Source organism: Pseudoliparis swirei, chromosome 7 (assembly GCF_029220125.1).
Source record: "Pseudoliparis swirei isolate HS2019 ecotype Mariana Trench chromosome 7, NWPU_hadal_v1, whole genome shotgun sequence".
Taxonomy (NCBI): Eukaryota; Metazoa; Chordata; class Actinopteri; order Perciformes; family Liparidae; genus Pseudoliparis; species Pseudoliparis swirei.
This window is the reverse complement of record NC_079394.1, coordinates 16429190-16450276: the sequence shown is the minus strand read 5'-3', so window position 1 is coordinate 16450276 and position 21087 is coordinate 16429190. Positions and strand designations below refer to the sequence as shown.

General features: G+C 41.8%; 1 protein-coding gene across 12 annotated transcripts in view; it reads right to left on the bottom strand.

The window, feature by feature from the left end:
- slc4a4a (solute carrier family 4 member 4a) overlaps window positions 1-21087 on the bottom strand; it is a 63508-nt gene continuing 42421 nt past the window's right edge. For 6 of the 12 annotated variants that reach the window (XM_056420033.1, XM_056420036.1, XM_056420037.1 and 3 more), the window contains 16 exons: window positions 20697-20851; window positions 18944-19054; window positions 18325-18499; window positions 18097-18230; window positions 15837-16111; window positions 13328-13395; window positions 13066-13251; window positions 12859-12972; window positions 12389-12550; window positions 11589-11767; window positions 10669-10741; window positions 8821-8889; window positions 8564-8737; window positions 6725-6892; window positions 5140-5219; window positions 1-1458 (listed from right to left, as the gene is read on the bottom strand). In XM_056420033.1, the coding sequence (XP_056276008.1) occupies window positions 1314-1458; window positions 5140-5219; window positions 6725-6892; window positions 8564-8737; window positions 8821-8889; window positions 10669-10741; window positions 11589-11767; window positions 12389-12550; window positions 12859-12972; window positions 13066-13251; window positions 13328-13395; window positions 15837-16111; window positions 18097-18230; window positions 18325-18499; window positions 18944-19054; window positions 20697-20851 (2268 nt within the window). In that variant the 3' untranslated portion in view covers window positions 1-1313. Of the gene's footprint in view, window positions 1459-5139; window positions 5220-5869; window positions 5964-6644; window positions 6893-8563; window positions 8738-8820; window positions 8890-10668; window positions 10742-11588; window positions 11768-12388; window positions 12551-12858; window positions 12973-13065; window positions 13252-13327; window positions 13396-15836; window positions 16112-18096; window positions 18231-18324; window positions 18500-18943; window positions 19055-20696; window positions 20852-21087 lie in introns of all 12 variants that reach the window. The other 6 variants (XM_056420035.1, XM_056420039.1, XM_056420038.1 and 3 more) reach the window with 2 other exon arrangements.

The following is a 21087-nucleotide window of genomic DNA, read 5'->3' as shown; positions in this document are numbered from 1 at the left end:
CTGTGTGAGAATCGTGTTTTATTTGAAAAATATATAAATGCTAAAATAAACATTTACACCCCGTTTCTAAAGAAAGTTAATCACAAACAAACGACATCCATGTTTATTCCGTAAATTAAACCCAGTGAACATCGTTGTAGAATGATGATTGAGACCATAAACTCACCCCCTGGTGGACAGGAGAGAATGCAGCTTAAACACATGATGCATAGACTTCTATACAACCAGAAGAGTCGCCCCCTGGTGGTCAGGAGAGAATGCAACTCCAACACATGAAGCATAGACTTCTATACAACCAGAGGAGTCACCTCCTGGTGGTCAGGAGAGAGAATGCAGCTTTAACACATGATGCATAGACTTCTATACAACCAGAGGAGTCGCCCCCAGGAGGTCACTAGAGAGAGTGGTTGTCGCTTCCTATAAGTCACTGAGGTTCAGTAGTTCGTGCAGCACATTATTATATGAATATTTGTATAATATGATAGAAATTCCTGGTGAGATGCTACATTTAGCTGATTATCGTTCAGCAAAGAGAGAGGGAGAAAACAAAGAGGACTTAATAAAAAGTTACCAACAATAATCATACAAAAAAAAGATTAAATGATTTAATTTAAAAGAGTAACAAAAGCATTGAAGTGAACATGTGAAACAAAGAATTCAGGAAATTAGAAAGAGAAGTGAAGCGATCAACAAACAAATGCATCAAAAAAGTGATAATAAAAATATTTACCTCATTTGCACATACAAATATGCTGCTGTTAATTAACTTCAAATAACTAGAAGTGAAAATATCAACAAAAAAAACATGCTGCGCCAAAAATCAACATGTAGCGTTTGTTCATAAGAAGCTTTTAATCTAAAAGAGGTAGAGCTATTAAAAAAAATTTAACCATAATTTTCCTGCTACAGGAAAATGTTATTAGAGTAAATCACTTTATATAAAAAATTACCACAGATGGTATTTGTTTATGCATATATATATATATATATATATATTTGTTTGTTGTTTAGGAGCAGGGGGAGTTCATGCGAGGTCAGAGAGAGCTGCAGCTTTTACCAGTGAATGTGGGAGGAGCTACGTTTATGAGCAAAAGTACCGAATACATGATTGTGAGCAAAGAAATGGTTTTAAAACGGTTTCATTGTTAGAAAAAAGAAAGTTTTCCTTGTGTTATCGACTCCGAGTAGTTTGTTTTTTCTTCGTGACTTATTCAGAACAAAGTCTTTTTTTCATTTGGAGTTAGAAATAATATTTTGTTCAATTAAAAAAGAAAGTAAAAAGCCGTGTTGCGGCGCTGCGGGGGGCTGATGCTCTACAGAGACGTTTCGGACCCTCGGCTCTTCCAGTAGAAGGAGTTGTCGGTGTCGGGCTCCATGTCGATTCTGATCTGAGGGACGGACTTCAGAAGACTCGGAGGACTCAGAGGACTCAGAGGACTCAGAGGACTCGTCTCAGGACTGCAACACAATGGGACAGTGGTAAGATAGAAGGTGGACATTTATATATATATATGAATATATATAACATTATATAAATATATATATTTTTTGATAAATATATATATTAATATAAATATATATATTTATGAAAATATGTTTATGTATATATATATATATATTTATGAAAATATGTTTATGTATACATATATATATATCTTTATCAATATATATATATTTATATCAATATATATATTGATATAAATTAGGGCTGTGAAACGATTAAAAATTTTAATCAAATTAATCACAGGTTTCTGTGGATTAATCATGATTAATCACATATTACCGATATTCTCTGTATATTTTTGTCAGAACATAAAGATTTATGATAAAAGACGGATATATACATTTATACATTCTTTTTTAATTCACAATGGTGCTGCAACTCAGCAGTTATTTAGCAGTTCTCTTCCATATGGAACATTAATATATCTTCATCCTAAACAGAATGGTTAAACAGAAATGTTTTCTCTTTTTTGTCAACCATTAACTCCACCATGATACAATCTAAAGGCCTCTAGTCTTCCTTTAGCAGCTGCTGAGGCAAACTGACTGTGGGTTTTCTTCATGAACTGGGGCCATGATGAAAGTGACGGGGACATTCGGATTGAGCCGCTAGAGGTGACATTCTTGGACCGGCGCCAGACGGACGAAAGCGAAAGCATTTGTCAAGAATGTTTTCATTAATCAAGAACGAAAGTCGGAGGTTGGAAGACGATCAGATACCGTCGTAGTTCCGACCATAAACGATGCCAACTCGCGATCCGGCGGCGTTATTCCCATGACCCGCCGGGCAGCGTCCGGGGAACCAAAGTCTTTGGGTTCCGGGGGGAGTGACTTTATTTTTTGCTCCGTCCCGATGCGCGCACACACAGCTCTGCGGCACGCGAGACGGAGAGCCGAGAAGTGTTAACGCGACACGTAGAGACAGAAATGACATGCTGCTGTGTAGAGACGATCAATAACAGACGTTTAGTTTAATAAAAGAACAAAGACGTCTTTAAGAAAAGGGACCTTAAATTACTTCTGCTGTAATCTGGCGCGATAGAGAAAATTACAGGGGGGCGGGCGGAGATTCTTTTTTTTCAACTCAAAATTGTCTGGGAGCCATATGCCGTCACCGGAAGAGCAGTGGCAGTGCGTCCATAGAGGGCGCCGACCCTCTTAAAATGTTGAGATGAAAAAAAAATGAAAAAAATATAATATATACTGTCAAAAAACATTATATACCAAATCATTTAAAAAGTAAATATACCGTGTTGACACGCTAAATGTGTGTGGGAGACCGTAAGCCTGTCAACAACCACTTAAGTTAAATGTGACCAAAAATAACATATCGCCATTCATCATCACGGAGAGAAGCCCCTCCCCATTTTCGGGGCGCCGGCCCAACGTGTGTGTGCGGCAGTGAGCAAACATTTCATGGTCGTTTCGGCAAGGACAGCTTCTCATTGGCGGATGAAACGTAAATCTTGGGGCGCAAAAATTTGCGCCCCTGGCCAATCACATCGTTTCTTATTTCACGTGGTTGGACTATTCAGCCAATCAGAGACCGGTATCGTTCGCTCAGCCAGAGAGCTCCACGGAGCTACGCGAGCAGGTTGCTAACGGAGCTGTTAGCTGGAGCTCAGTGAGTAATGCGCTGTTTAGTTTCCCCTGTCTGTTGTTCCAAAGTCCTGGGACTGAAACTCTCTGGATTACAACGGGGGGAGGGATCTAAAGAGCTTCAGACAAGTGTAAAGCACAAATCTTGCTGCAGTTATCTAGCTAACAGCATGAAGCTAACGAGCTAACAGCATGAAGCTAACCCTGTTTGCAGAGCAGAGCAGCAGAAGGAGACCGAACTGGCATCGAAAACACAACGAAAAGAAGTTCTGAAAAACAGACACATTCCCTCCAGAATAATGGAAGCAGGCTGGTCACAGACATGATTGACTTTAACCAGAGAGTTATGGAGACGTTTGCCAACTTTAAAGAGAGGAGGCTACTTTTCTTTACAGTAGTGGGTCTACTCTGTCAAACACCCAATGTAACATGTGATCTCTTTCTGACTCTATTCTGCTCTGAACCTCTTTCATGTGAGGGTGAAACTCTTTTATTTTGTAAACCTCTGAAACCCAACCCAATGTTTCTTAAAGCTGCTCTGAACCTCTCATGCCCAAAGTTACAGTGTGTTGATAGTTGTTATTGGACAGTGTTGAGCACGCTGTGTTCTTTAAATAAAGCTTTGTTTTTTTACAATATTCTACTCAAAACCTCTTTTCTTCTCATTGTTGAGTGCTATTTAAACCGTGTCGCCCAACTGCGCCCCCCCCCAAATTCACCAGCCGCCACTGCGGAAGAGCCATAGGTTCCCAACCCCTGTCCTAGAGTCTTAAAAAGTAGAATGGGAGCCAGAGCCTTTAGTTATCAAGCTCCTCTTTTATGGAACCAGCTTCCACCTTCAGTCCTGGAGGCAGACACAGTCACCTCATTTCAGAGTAGACTTAACCCTTGTGTTGCCTTAGGGTCATTTTGACCCGAATCAATATTACACCCTCCCCCCGCCTTTGGGTCATTTTGACCCGATTCAATGTTTCACCCTCCTGTTACCTTTATATTTACTTACATATTTTACCCTTTGGGTTCAATTTGACGCCAGCAATTAAAACCTCCAGAAAATTATTAGAATTAATATTGTTTTCCAAGTTTAAGTGTGAGGCACTTTATGTTTGTTTGTTGACTACCGAAAGAACACCGACATTAAACATTGAATGGGGTCAAATTAATCCTAAGGCGGGGGGAGGGTGTAATATTGATTCGGGTCAAAATGACCCTAAGGCAACACAAGGGTTAAGACTTTCCTCTTTGACAGAGCTTATAGTTAGGGCTGAATCAGGTTCACCTGGTCCAGCCCCTTGATATGCTGCTATAGGCTTATAGGCTCCTGGGGGACGTTTTAGGATGCACTGAGCACCTCTCTCCTCTTTTCTCTCTCCTTATGGATGAATTTTCATCTCTCAATCACACGTTACTAACTCTGCTTTCTCCCCGGAGTCCTTCTGACTTCACGTCTCATGGGGTCATCAGACCCTATGAGACGGCATAGATCCTATCTGCCTGATGGATCGTGGAGGTCTGGATCGTGGAATTCCTGCTACCAACTACGCCACTGTCCTGTTGAGACTCCGCCCACTCCTCCTCTCTACCTCCATCTGCCTGATGGATCGTGGAGGTCTCCATCGTGGAATATGCCTACTATGAACTATTCATACACTCTGTCACATTCATTGAATGTATTTAAACTCTAAATCTGTCCTTCTGTACACATTACATCTATTGCATCTGTCCATCCTGGAGAGGGATCCTCCTCTGTTGCTCACCTGAAGGTTTCTTCCCTTTTTCCCCGTGAAGGGTTAATTGGGAGTTTTTCCTGATCCGATGTGAGGTTTTGGGGCAGGGATGTCTATGTGTACAGATTGTAAAGTACTCCGAGACAAATTTGTAATTTGTGAAATTGGGCTATACAAATAAACTGAATAGAATTTTTTTTGTGTGTGTGCACCAAACCTGCAGGAGCCGTCGTTTGTCCCCCAACTTTGATAAAGCGAGATAATGACCCGCTTTCAAATACCACCCCCCCCCCCATCTCGCTCGTCTCACCTGGACGACCGGGTGTCTCGGTAGTAGCAAAGCTTCTCAGCACGATGTGTGTCGGTCGAGAAACGACGGGGACTTCTCTCCTGTGGAGGAAGAAAACAAACAAACAAACAGGTCCGTTAGTATGTGTGCACGTTGCCACGATAACCAAACAGCATGAGGAGCAGCTTCGATCCAGCAAGAGAGAAGTTAAAAAAATACAAACAAATTAAAAAGACGAATAAAATCCCAGCATCACTAACTCAAAGAAAAAAAAATGGAGAGAGATATGTAAGAATAAAGAGAGAGAAGGAGAAAGAAGGAACGTTAGTCGTAAGTGAAAGGCCAACGCGGACTCTTAGAGACGAGGAATGAGGAAGCAGAGCAAGGAGTCAAGTGAGAATCCAGAGGAAGGAGTGTGTATACATCAAACAGGTCCGTTAGTGTGCGTGCACGTTGCCACGACAACCAGACGGCACGACGACCAGCAGCTTCGATCCGGGCCAGAGAGAAGTTACAAAGTTATTAAAACCAAAAGAAAAGAAGAAGAAAAAAATGTTTAAAAGGAGAGAACAACATTTAAGAACAAAAAAGCGAACGTGAAAGAAGGAACGTGAAAGAAGGAACGTTAGTCGCATCGCGGTTAGTTAAAGGCCAACGAGGAGACGAGGAATGAGGAAGCAGAGCAAGGAGTCAATTGAGCATCCAGAGGAAGGCGTGGCGTCTCCTCCCCCCTAGTGGCGGCTCTACTCACTGTCAGAGGCCGTGCCGCCTAAGAAAGGCTCCTGCTCCATCATGTCCATGGGGATCTTAATGCTGGGGACTTTCTCATTGTAAGGGTAGTCGGACTGTTGGTGAGACACACACGCACACACACACACACACACATACACACACACACACACACTGAGACAGGGACACATGGACCTGAGGACGGCCTCCACACCGATTGGTTATTTACCTCACATCACGTAGACTCTGCGATGCCCGAGTGGCTCGAAAGGAGTCACACTTTTAAAATGTTTTTAAAAAATGCATTCTGTCCTGAAGGTTTCTTTAATTTTTTATATTTCTTGGGAGTTGTTCCTATGAAGTCAAAGGTCAGAGACGTTGTACATGTACAGATTGTAAAGCCAAAGTGTCTCATTGACCGTAGTTAAATTAGAATAAGTGTCCATGCGAGTGTCAATGTGAGTGTTGACTCACAGCTCAGCGCTGCCCCCTAGTGGACAACAAAAACAAACCAACAGTTCCTGCAAGTTTGAGTGAATAAAAAAAAGGAGAAACGCTGTAAACCAAACAGGAAACCGAATCCATTCCCCCAATAGAATATTTATCCAGGACAACAAGCGGACCCATGAAGACCTTGACCTCCAGCGTGACCTCCATCTCTCTGTGTGCCTAAACCTCTAAAAACAAGGATTAATCCAATTAAGTTTATAAATCACCCGTAACATATCTCCTCTAGACCTCCTATAGACCTCCTATATACCTTCTATAGACCTCATATATACCTCCTATGGACCTACTTTAGAGCTCCTATAGAGCTCCTATAGACCCGGCTGTTGATTAGCCAGAAGAAGAACGAGCCGTTAAGAAGCGTCCTCACGTCCTCAGCGTCGCTGTCCATGCTGCTATTCTTCTTCTTCTTCTTCTTGTGCTTCTCGTCCTCCTTCTTCTTCTTGTCCTTCTCGGGGATGATGTCGTCCAGGAAGCTGAGCTCGTGCTGCGAGAACATGTAGTCCATCGCCTTCCTGACGGCCACCAGGGCGAGGATCTGCACGCAGGGGGGAGGACGTTTGGTTAATGAGGACGGTGAGCCTCAGAGCGCCATCAGGTGGCCGCAGGAGGTATTGCTCAGTGTTTACAATGAGGAGGTGTTGCTGATCTATTTCTAAACACACTCATAGAAACTAAATACTGGTAACCTTCAAAAAGTCATGATAATTATATATATATATATACTGATAACCTTTTAGTAGAATCATGATAATTAAATATATATATAAATATATTATGTAAATATTAGTGCTGTGAAAAATAACGCGTTAACTCAGTTAATTCAATTACAGGTTTAACTAGTTGTTTTTTTTTACGCATTTAACGCATGCGCAGAATGAGCTTCCAATCCTCTGTTGTTGGTCGTCGGGACGAAAAAAAAGTCACTTGCAAAATGAGCTTCCAATACACCACTTCAATCTGAACTCTGTCCGCTCTCATGCAGACGGTCTGTTCATCGGTAATGATCCTTCCGCAGGTTCACCTACGGAAACCTTGTTACGACTTTTACTTCCTGTAGATCAGGGTCTCAACACGTCGATCGCGACCTGCCAGTCGATCGCGTCGTAGTGTCGGTAGATCGCATGACATTAAAAAGATTGGCCCGCCCCCTGACATGTTCTCTAGAGCACGTCTTTGTTCTTTTATTAAACTAAACGTCTGTTGTTGATCGTATCTCCACAGCAGCATGTCATTTCTGTCTCTTCGCGTTGCGTTAACACTTATCGACCTCCGTCTCGCGCGCCACAGAGCTCCGTGCGCGCGCATCGACCGAGCAAAAAAAATCACTTGTCAATCTGTCCCGTGTCCTGGCCGGTGAGGTTTCAGCTTTGCAGCGGTGTCCCGCCGTCCCTTTCATCACGGCCCAGTTCATGAAGAAAACCCACACAGTCAGTTTGCCTCAGCAGCTGCTAGAGGAAGACTAGAGGCCTTTAGATTGTATCATGGTGGAGTTAATGGTTGACAAACAAGAGAAACATGTTCTGTTTAACCCTCCTGTTACCTTTACATTTACTAACATATTTTACCCTCGGGGTCAATTTGACCCCAGCAATTAAAACCTCCAGAAAATTATTAGAATTAATATTGCTTCCCAAGTTTAAGTGTGAGGTACTTTATGTTTTTTTGTTGACTACATAGCCCTTTAAATAAATAAAAAAGTTGATATTTCTTATATGTTTGACACAGTGAAAAACAGCCTGGGGTCAAATTGACCCCAAAGAACACCGACATTAAACATTGAATGGGGTCAAATTGACCCGAAAGGTAACAGGAGGGTTAAACATTCTGTTTAGGATGAAGATGTATTAATGTTCCATATGGAAGAAAACTGCTAAATAACTGCTGAGTTGCAGCACCATTGTATAGAAGAATGTATAAATGTATATATCCGTCTTTTGTCATAAATCTCTATGTTCTCACAAAATATACCGAGAATATCGGTAATATGTGATTAATCATGATTAATCCACAAAAACCTGTGATTAACCCGATTAAAATTTGTAATCGTTTCACAGCCCTAGTAAATATATGTATATTATATAATTAAATATATATATAGATATATATTATACAAATGTTGTATTAAAATAATTAAAAATAATAATAATATATATACATACTTAAATATAAAGTATTTCCAATACTAATGTTGGCGAATGTCTCTCACCATGATGGGGAAAACAATGGCGGCCACGGTGGACTTGAGGATCCAGAGCAGAGCCAAGCAGAGGATCTGGATGAAGGTGAAGAGGTGGACCTTCCTCAGGGGGACGTGCCTCAGGTAGACCAGGTCGGGCTGGTGCTTGACTGGCATCAGGAGCAGCTTCAGACGATCCATGAACTGGAGGCCAGAGGCACGAGAACATCAGAGGAGCAGCTCAGTACTAAGTTTAAATAATAAAATATATGACATGCATCATTTACCTGCACTCCGTTGAGAGAGGCCACTCCCATGTACAGGAAGACTCCATACAGCACCGGCATCGGGATGAACTTTAACGGAGAGGAGAGTTTCAGTTCATGATGTAATCATTTAAAGCAGAGCTGTCATCTTGAATTAACCTTGATGACCGACACTGGATGTTAGAGTTACAACAAGATGATGAAGGGGCTGAGAGGACCTTAATGAGGTCACTATCAGCTAAAATATTATATATATATATATATATAAACTAAGAATTGGATGACAAAGGTTCTATAGACAGGGGTGCACATAACTGGTATGCAGGTACGCATGCGCGAAGATAATCAACAATGCGTAATGCCACTTGTGTTACTTCGCGCCTTTGCGTACTTGACCGATCTGATGTTGATCGTCTCTACACAGCAACATGTAATTTCTGTCTCTACGTGTCGCGTCAACACTTCTCGGCTCTCCGTCTCGCGCGGCGGGAAAAAATAAAATCACTTTCAAACCCCCCCCCCTGTAGGTGGACGTCACAAAAGCTGACATGGAGTAAGTACCAAACACCATCTCCCGGTACTCACCTGAGTAACTCACTGAAAAAGTTATGTGCACCCCTGTCTATAGACATGTTTACAATATTTAGGTTGTTATTATACATATATCGATATATATGTAAAATATTAAATATATATAGATAATATATTTTTACAAATTATAAATAATAAATATATGTATATATAATATATAAAATATATACATATAATATATTAAATATATATATAAATGTTATATATATAATATATTAAATATATACATATATTATATATATATATAATAATATATATATATAATATATTAAATATATATATATATACTAGTGCTGTGAAAAATAACGCGTTAACTTACAGGATTCATTTGGGGGTTTTTTCTAACGCATTTAACGCATGCGCAGAATGAGCTTCCAATCCGTCTGTTGTTGGTCGTCTCGAACCAGCAGCATGTCATTCTGTCTCTACGTGTCGTGTTTACGCGACTCCGATCTCCGTCTCGCGCGCCGCAGAGCTCGGATGCCGGCGTGTGCGCGCACATCGGGACGAAAAAAAGTAACCCCCCCCCCCGTCCCCCGTCCCCGTCAACAACTCTTCTCTCGGCTCGCGCGGCAGAGCTCCGATGCTGGCGCGCGCACTGGTGAGCAAGTTATGTGCCCCCCTGTGTATAAATGCAGGGCTCTCAAGTGTCACGCATTGAGCGTGAGACTCACGCATTTCGGTCTTAACTCACGCACTCCCGCCACACATCGTATTTCTCACGCTGAAAAAAACTCTTGGCTCTTTAATGTTTTAATGCAGGGGTGTTCAATATGTCGATCGCGGTCGCCGCAGAGTTCCGATGCCGGTCTGCGCGCATCGGGACCGAGCAATGAAAAGTCACTCGCACCCCCCCCCCCCGTCAACAACTCTTCTCGGAGCTCTTGCCTGTCTTGAGAGCCCTGTAAATGTATATATGTGATTAATCATGATTAATCCACAGAAACCTGTGATTAACCTGATTAAAAATGTTAATCGTTTCACAACCCTAATATATACATATATCTAAACACACGTGTATAATTACAACATAAATAAGGTTAACTACCTTGAATTTTACCTAAATACTCAAATTTAAAAAAGTAAATGTGTACATTTAGGAATCAATCAATCTATACTCAAATCCAGTTGACCTCTGACCTCAACACACACGCACCGTGCCCAACTGTGTACAGGTCGATACAGAATAAAAGGGTTATTTATTTAGTCTCGTTTCTCCGACAGTAAGAAAAGAGACTTTAAATGAGTCATTCAGAAAAGATCAAAGAGTATAAAGACCTTCAGAATCGGAGACATGAAGACAGACAGTCCTGTGAGGATGAACACGATGATGCCGGTGACCCTCTGCTCTCTGCACAGGACCAAGAAGAAACACTTATGCATGGCTGCTCGCTTTAATTTCACTTTTTTGAACATTTGTTTTTGCTTCTTTTGCCCCAAACTAAGAAACTCAAAAGAAAAGATGGTGTAGATTTCTTAATTTCCTTAAATCTCAGTTTTAGAAGAAACCACCTCGACATCGGTCCGGGGTTCAAGGAGTTTTAAGAGTTGTTAGTTCAGCTCACAGCTGACCCATCGGGAGGCTCTGGAGGACAAACACACTCAACCTCTACAACAGGAAGAGAGTCACAACGTGTCCCAACGTCTACCAAAGAAAACAAGAACACGGAGTCACCAATGGACTGCAGAGAACTTTCAAAGTAATATTTTTTCTCTTTTAAACGCTTAAACTCAAAGATACGATTAGTTTATGCCAGTTGTATATCCGTTTTATATCGTTTTATGTTAGTTCATACCAATTTTATATCAGTTTATTTCAGTTATATATTGTTTTATATCAGTTTATGCCAGTTTTATATCGGTTTATTTCAGTTATATCGTTATATATATATTTAAACAAAATATAAATATACATATTTTAAATTATATATATATAATATTTATATATGTACATATGTAATTAATATATATACGTTTATATATATAATGTATATATATAATTTATATATATTATTTATATCTGTATATATTATATATATACATAATAATATATATTTGTTACCAACATGATGTTAAAGCGCTTTGAGTGGTTTAAAGACGAGAACAATTACCATTTAAAATATGTAAATTTGAGTTTTTTTTAAATTTGATTTGGGCTTTTTCGATATTGTCTTGTTAATAGTGATTCTGAGTCTTACCTCACGCCCAGGAACTTGGGCTGCTCTCCGGGCGCCGACGTCTCTGTTTCCATCTTCAGGCTGTCGATGTGCGCGATGGAGATGACGGTGGCGGCGACGTACCACGGCAGACCCATGAACGAGCACACGATGAGCAACAGGGCCACCAAGAACAGGTCCAGATGGTAGCCCGCCCCTTTCTGGCACAACAAACACAAAAGGTCAAAGGTCACATGTGTGTATGCTCAAACACAGGGGAGGAATCATTGCTCAATATCTGCGGCGAAAAACCGTGTTCAGTCGTTTTCCTGGGAAACATCTCTCACCAATGCGAGAAGAATAACAACGATATGCAACGATGGTGTGAAGGCACATGGCGGTTAGTACAGACTGCAGTGCATTGTGGGAAATTCATGAGAATCCTCACTTCACATAAATCAAGCCAGAACCAACAGAAAGAAGAAAAAACTCTTTCACGGCCAATAAACTTTTTTATTTCTTGCCGACGCACAAATTCAGGACTTTAAACCAAATACCCATGACCAAATTTTTTTTTTTTTAACTGATCAAATGTCATATTTAAACAAAAAATGTGAGTTCCAAAGCATACAGTAAATAACCGTAAATGACACAAATGAAAGAGAGACAATAGTTTAGATTAAAAGAATAAACATTCATGTCGTTTCAGTTAAGGTGCGTTCACTTGCAGCATGGAAAATTAGCGCCCGAGCGTATGTAGGCTTATATTTTGAGCGTCTTTCATTTTAAAAAGCATATTAATTATTTAAAATTAAATAAGCAGGTGTGTGAACGTGTCTCACCTTCAGCATGTGCTCCTTCCGGTTGACGATCACCGCCGTGATCTGCTGGTCCATGAACACCAGGATGGTGACCAGCAGGGCCGGAAGAGCCGAGGCCAGGTACACCCACCAGGGGTTCCCCCCAAAGGGGGGCACCACCCAGCCACGCTTAGGACTCGTGGGCTGTGGAGGAGGGGGGGGGAGATAAAGAAGAAAAAGAAAAAGGGGGAGAAGGAGGAAGAGAAGGACAAGAAAAAGGAGGGGGAGAAGAAAGAGAAGAAGAAGAAGGAAGAGAAGAAAGAGGGAGATGAAGAAGGAGGATGGAGAAGAAGAAGGGAAAAGAAGAAGGAGGAAGAGAAGAAGAAGAGGGAGAAGAAGAAGAAGAACTCGTCACATTGACTTCACGTCTACTGGAATCTCGTCTTTTTGTTTCGCGAAGTGACGGCCCAAAATAAAAGGGGGCGTGGCCTCGAGGGCCCCGAGGGCCTCACCTTGAACTCGGTGGGCACGATGAGTTTGGGCGTCTCGACTCCGACCAGCATGTCCACCCCGCAGAAGATGAGCATGGCCAGAATGATGGCGAAGTCACTGATGAGCTTCCTCACCTGACACACACACACACACACACACACACTTGACAAGCTGCCGGACACATAATCCCCCCCCCCATCCCCCTGACATTTAAATGGCCGCCTCACGGTGGTGGGGAAGAACTGGCTGTTCTTGAACTTCTTCAGGCCCATGGAGCAGGTGTAGGTGCCGAGGAAGAGGATGAAGGACATGAGCGCGATGTCGGGCACGAAGTCGCAGGCCTTGCCCACCAGCTCCCCGTTGAACTTCAGGCAGTCCGTCCTGGAGAGCGACGACCACGTGGCGTTCATCGGCTGGGGGGGGGGATACCGAGAGGAGAGTGTCAACGATGATTTAAATAAAGTGAATCTCTCTCTCTCGTGACCTCACCAGGTAAGTGGCGTTCCAGATCCAGTCTGAAGAACCTTCCAGAAGATCTCCCACGTCTGAACTGTTCTCTGAAAACATAACAAAAAACACGGATTATTACAATCATGTGACAAACATCTTCCTGAGGAGGCGACGCTCTGGAACTCTTCAGGAACTCTTGAGGCTCAGTGAGCGTTCTGACGCTCTGAGCTCAACGCGACGCCTCAGACAGATTATACCGACCAGTGGCGGTGCGTCAATAGAGGGCGCTAGGGCGCCGCCCCTCTTAAAATTCTGTCAACAACCACTTAAGTTAAATGTGACCAAATATAATATATCGCCATTCATCATCACTGAGAAAAGCGCCTCCCCCTTTACGGGCGCCGGCCGAACGTGTGTGTACGGCAGCGAGCAAACATTTCACGGTCGTTGCGGCAAGGACAGCTTCTCATTGGCGGATGAAAGGTGAATCTTCGGGCGCCCTAGCCAATGACATCGTTTCTTATTTCACGTGATTGGACTATTATCAGAGACCGTTACAGGGTCTTCTGTGTTTGGGGCGTGACCCGCTCTGGCACAGTGGCACCTGTCAGTACACCTGTCAAACGGTAACGCAGGTGTCCTGAGGCGACTCTGGGAGGACAGAAAGCTCCCGTGGAGCAGAAGGGCAACAGATCGCTTGGTCTTGATTTTCAGTATGAATGCAGAACGTGAAACATTCAAACAACGTCACCAACGCCACTGATACCAACACAGCAGCGTCACGGCCTGGAGAAAACACATCACCCCTCACCCCCTCACTCACACCCTCACCCCCTTACTCACCCCTCACCCCCATACTCACCCCTCACTCACACCCCCCCCCCCCTCACTCCCTCTCTCGCCCTCCCTCACTCCATCACTCCCTCTCTTACTCACTCCCTGTGTATGATGCTTTACTGATTACTAGGCCGAGCATATCTTCGAGAGCTCGCACCAAACGCTGCACTTCCTCTCGGCCTCTGGGCGAAACACGACTCAATGTGAAGTCATCGGATGATCCGGTGTCAAGAAAATGGAAAGGAGAGACAGGAGACTCGGAGATGTGTCAGCTGCTCATATATATATCTATATAGATATATATATCTATATAGATATTAGAGATGTTCCGATCAGCATTTTTGGGCCGATCACCGATTACCGATCAATAAAATCTTTATCGGCCGATTGCCGATGACTGCTGATCACAGAATGGCAGGGGAATGGTAATCTTTTATCTATAATCTAGCAGTTCGCTTTGTTTAAAAGGCTGCCTCTATCAACCAGCGGTTAGTCTGTTTCATGTCAACACTCAACAGTATATAGTATAGATATTAGTTCATGTCGGGTTTTAATCATTCACCGGTTCATTATTATTATTGTTCACATCATTTAGTCATTCCCCATTTCAAATGGTTCCCGTTGTTAACGGGTAAATGGAATGTTCTCCGTAACGCAGCACGGAGTTAAAGGGACAGATCCACCTTCATGTTACAGCCGTAATATCTTCATTCACCTATTTCCTAACTTTCATACAGATCCCTTTGGGATTCATTCAGCGCAATACCCCCCTATTTTATGTGCACAACTTGCAGAAATTAAACTAACTATGAATTTAACTGTATTAACAGAGAAAAAAACACCCAAGGCAGCGCTCACTCACAGCGAGGGATGGGAGACATGGCATCACGTGCAGCGCTTTTGCTGGCCGTCCGCGGCTTTTTGGAAGTACTACGTCTACATTTGAAAACATTCCAGACGGGAGAAGTCATTTTGCTACTGCCAAGCTCCGCTCTACTGTTGAGGCAGGTGAAAGTCACGCAATTAATTTACGTCATGTGAGCGGCTTTTTTGATCGGCGCTTTTGGCCGATCAAGCCATTTTTACCAATATCGGTCGATCATGATCGGCGACTGATCAATCGGAGCATCACTAATAGATATATATACAGGACTGTCTCAGAAAATTTGAATATTGTGATAAAGTTCTTTATTTTCTGTAATGCAATTTAAAAAACAAAAATGTCATGCATTCTGGATTCATTACAAATCAACTGAAATATTGCACGCCTTTTATTCTTTTAATATTGCTGATTATGGCTTACAGCTTAAGAAAACTCTAACATCCTATCTCATAAAATTTTAATATTTCCTCAGACCAAGTTAAAAAAAAGATTTATAACAGCTGAGTGTTTGTCAAGGCTCAGGAAACCCTTGCAGGTGTTTGAGTTAATTAGACAATTCAAGTGATTTGTTTAATACCCTACTAGTATACTTTTTCATGATATTCTAATATTTAGAGATAGGATATTTGAGTTTTCTTAAGCTGTAAGCCATAATCAGCAATAAATCAGAATAAAAGGCTTGCAATATTTCAGTTGATTTGTAATGAATCCAGAATGCATGACATTTTTGTTTTTTTAATTGCATTACAGAAAATAAAGAACTTCATCACAATATTCTAATTTTCTGAGACAGTCCTGTATATGTGTGTGTGTGTGTGACTTTCTCACCGAGCACGGCGGGCGCCATGCAGAGGCAGTCGTACTGCGTGACGTAGTCCATGGTGAAGTCGGCGTTGATGGGGTAGTGGTGGGCCAACTTGAGCATCTTCTTGAAGGCGTCGTAGATGAAGATGAAGCTGATGAGGCAGGAGAAGCCCTCCTCGGTGAAGCGGGTGAAGTACTGCACCAGGTAGCTGGCGTCGGTGGCCACCAGCACCAGGCAGTAGAACGCCGACCACAAGCCGATCCACAGGCGGAACTCCAGGTAGTCCAGCTCATTGTCTCTGAGGGGAGAGAGCATTCAAACAGGGGTCAACCATGTGGTGACCAATGAACAGGGTCATACACGTGACCAATGGGTGTCCAGGACTTTAAACCATATTTCCATGACCAAACATTTTGTGAAATCTCAGTGTAAACATGATAGTGGATTATCCCTGAGCTACTGAACTTTTCAGTTAAGGTGCGTTCACTTGCAGCAAGAAAAATAAAGAAAAGAAGAATTGCGCCCCTTTAACCCCTTTATATGTGTATGTATATTAGGGCTGTGAAACGATTACAAATTTTAATCGGATTAATCACAGGTTTTTGTGGATTAATCATGATTAATCACATATTACCGATATTCTCGGTATATTTTGTGAGAACATAGAGATTTATGACAAAAGACGGATATATACATTTATACATTCTTCTATACAATGGTGCTGCAACTCAGCAGTTATTTAGCAGTTTTCTTCCATATGGAACATTAATACATCTTCATCCTAAACAGAATGTTTAACCCTCCTGTTACCTTTCGGGTCCATTTGACCCCATTCAATGTTTAATGTCGGTGTTCTTTGGGGTCAATTTGACCCCAGGCTGTTTTTCACTGTGTCAAACATATCAGAAATATCAACTTTTTTATTTATTTAAAGGGCTATTTAGGTAGTCAACAAACAAACATAAAGTACCTCACACTTAAACTTGGGAAGCAATATTAATTCTAATAATTTTCTGGAGGTTTTAATTGCTGGGGTAAAATATGTTAGTAAATGTAAAGGTAACAGGAGGGTTAAACAGAGCATTTTTCTCTTGTTTGTCAACCATTAACTCCACCATGATACAATCTAAAGGTGGACAGATTGACAAGTGACTTTTTGCGTTATTTTTCACAGCACTGATGTATATATATATATACAGTGTATATATATTAGTGCTGTGAAAAATAACGCGTTAACTCAGTTAATTAAATTACAGGTTTAACTAGTTATTTTCTTTTAACGCATGTGCAGAATGAGCTTCCAATCCGTCTGTTGTTGGTCGTCTCTACAGCAGCATGTCATTCTGTCTCTAGTGTCGCGTTAACACGACTCCGATCTCCGTCTCGCGTGCCGCAGAGCTCAGATGCCGGCGTGTGCGCGCACATCGGGACGAAAAAAAGTAACCCCCCCCCCCGTCCCCCGTCAACAACTCTTCTCTCGGCTCGGGCAGAGCTCCGATGCTGGCGCGCGCACTGGTGAGCAATGCAGGGCTCTCAAGTGTCACGCATTGAGCGTGAGACTCTCGGCTCTCTAATGTTTTAATGAAGGGGTGCTCAATATGTCGATCGCGGTCGCCGCAGAGCTTCGATGCCTTCGATGCCGGCGCGCGCATCGCTCTGTCGCGCGAGCCGAGAATTGTTGACGGGGGGGGGGGGGGGGGGGGGGTAGACGAAAATTACAGGGTGACGGGTGGAGATTCCCCCCTGTTATAATAGGAGGGGAAACACTGGAGTTGATAAGCGTGTCTTCTTGTCTGATCAATACGCAACTGTGAGGTGCGCGAATGGACCGAGCGGCCAGCTGCTGATCACTCACTCAACGGTCAGACGGGAGCACCGAAGACCCATTTTGACGCAGGAAAAACCCTGAATGTATATATGGGATTAATCATGATTAATCCACAGAAACCTGTGATTAACCTGATTAAAAATGTTAATCGTTTCACAGCCCTAATATATATATATATATACACTGTATGAAAATAAATATTGTTATGTTGTTGAAAACTAAATTAAAAAAATTAGTTTAAAAAAAAAGACGAAGAAAATGTTTTGTTTTTTGTTTAATTCAGTCTCTTTGTTGTTGTTTATCCTTTATGTTGTTTTACATTTCTTGCAATAAATATGTATATAATAAGCATCATCTAAAAATTTGAACACGCCATGTCAATTGTCTGAAAGACATCTGTGAATGACTGATTGATTGATTGATTAAAATCAATATTAAATAAATGTAGATGGTACCTGCTGAAGTTGAAGAGCAGCCGTTCAAACACCAGAACCGGGCCGGTGCTGCTGAGGATGATGAGCGGCTGGCCGCCCAGCAGACAGAACACGCCCCCGCTGATGGCCGTGCCCATGAAGCTCTCCAACACGCCCTGCACATGCGCGGGGGGGGGGGGGGGGGGGACACCGGTCGGTCGATGTCTCACAAACCACAAAAAAAAAACTGTTTGAATCTCAGATCCCAACCTGCATGTTCTCTGTGGCGTCTCCCAGCATGCCGCCGAAGGTGATCGCATTCGTCACGGTTCCCAGGTAGATGAACAAGGTGGCGGACAAGGCCTGGATGTGAATCGCGTCGGTGAAGTCGCTGACAAAGAAAGGCGCTTTTCTTTTGATGTCCAGCAGGAGACCGCCACAGAACCTGAAGAACAGAGAAACAAGAGAAGTTGGTTCCCACAATATGGAATACTGAAAACCACAGAGAGAATACTGGTCTACCCGGGACCAGGACCAGGGCGCTCCATGTGGCCTTCACCTACTAAATGTCGTGCACAAAACCAAGAAAAGACTTATGACTACAAAGAGACACAGAGGACTACAAAAAGATCCAAAACAGCTGTAAAGAGACTCAAAACGACTACAAAGAGACACAAAACTACAAATAAACAAAGTGACAACAAAGAGAGACACAAAACAACTACAAAGAGACACAATGATGTGAAAGAGACAAAACAACAACAAAGAGACACAAAACAACTACAGAGACACAAAACAACAAATAAACAAAATGACAACAAAGAGACACAAAACAACGACTAAGAGGCTCATCATACCCCCCCCCCCCCCCCCCCCCATCATTTCATACCTTCCAGTCTTCTGCAGCTCGTCCCCGGCAGCGTGTCCTCCTCCTCCGTGACCTCCATCGTGAGGCATGTCTCCGTTCATCTGAGCGTCCCCCCCTGCGTACATGTTTTTCCTAAAAACACACAAAGAAACACACACAGTTGTGTTCAGTCTGAACCGGACCTACATTGAAGCTGCTATAAAGAACAGTGTGCTGCATTTAGGAGAATAAAACTCTTTCTACGGGAGCCCAGAATAGACAAACGGGGCCATTCATGCGTCCTCCGCCGCAGTTTCACTCCACGCGGGAGAAGTTTCAGTTGGTTGCAATCTGAAAACTGGCCACTAGAGGGCACCACATACTACAAACTGCCTCTTTAAGAGTCGGCATGTGTTCCTGCGTTGATCATTAACAGCGTGTGTAATTGGTAACCGTGCATCTGGATGCACTCCGGTGGCTTTGCAATGATTACTCTCCTATAACACAACGTGACCTCGAGGTCGCTGACGGCGGTGTTCTTTACCGCAGACTTGTTTTTTTTAAGTGTTATAAATGTCGGATTTGCTTCTGAGGCTCAACGCCGCACCACCGGTAATAGAATTACTAGTGTTACACGTACTACGAGGTGTCGTAACTTGTTTAATGAATGACCAGCGGACTAATAACGCGGCCCAAGGACCTTGTAGAACAATTGTGATTTTAGATAAGATAACAAGGAGAAATGTCTCTGGAGGTTCACTGCTGGGTTACTTTATATAACCGTCTAGTTGTGAGGCCAGAAATTGAAATCATTTACTCATTATTCAACGTTTACCCCAAACACAACGTGCAGACATTAAATGTCACAATTATTAAAAATAACCAAAATAACTGCGATTCCAGATACGATTTTATTTACGAAAAAATCTTAATTACGGTAATAATTAAAAAATAGCCACATTGTGCCAGTCTTACATAATTCCTATATTGTATATTTTTTAAATCTTATTTTTGTAATGAATGTATTTTTTTATATGAACATTACAGGGCACAATTATTAAAAATATCCAAAATAACTGCGTTTTAAAAAGATTTTTTGTTGTTGTCCTTTTAAATCTTAATTAAGGTAATAATGATAAAATAGCCACATTGTGCCATTCTTACATGATAATTCCTATGTTGTATTTTGTATTCTTTTTTTCAATGTATTATTTTTTTTTAGATGAACTTTACATGTCACGATTATTAAAATAACTGCGATTCCAGAGATGATTTTTTAGCTACGACGAAACAATCTTAATTAAGGTAATAATTATAAGGGTTAATTTATATAATCCTCTAATTAGAAGAAGGACTGTCTCATATATCATATAATATATGTTCATATATCTCCACACAACGTTGAGATATATGAACATTACATGTCACAATTATTAAAAATAACCAAAATAACTGCGATTCCAGATATGATTTTTTTACGAAACAATCTTAATTAAGGTAATAATTATAAAATAGCCACATTGTGCCAGTCTTACATGATAATTCCTATATTGTATTTACTTAAATCTTTTTTTTTTTTTTACTTCTCCACCATGACGGTACTCACACTAAGTGTATTCAATGTATTTTTTAATTTTTTAAACAGAATAAATCTGATAAAAACTAACGAGGACATTAGACACGCTCGGAAAAGAGATTTTTAATCTCAATGGGTTTCAGCTGTTTAAATAAAGGTTTTATAAAAAATGGAGAGAAAAAAAGACACGGCGCCAAGACTAAGTCCAATATGGCGGACCTCTTGTCAGAGGAGGGGAGGGACTTGGGGGGCTCTATCCTGATGGCCGGGTCCCACTCCCCAGGAGGGAGCACGATGACCTCGTCCAGGAACTCGTCGATGCCGGCCAGCAGGTCCTCTCGGTCTTTGGCCTTGTAGGCGATGTCGTGAAACACCTGATGGATGGAAATGCATTATTAATTATTTTGTACTGCTTTCTACTTAAATTCTACAATAAAGTATTTGCATAGTTTGGGTTTGAGTTTGAACAGATCTGGTTAACTTAAAAATAAAAAATACAGCTGAATAAATGTACACTTGTATACAGATTGGTAAATACAAACTAAAAATGTTGATTAAATAAATCCTTATTAGATTAGTTATTGTAATATTAAAATCAAAATGAATATTG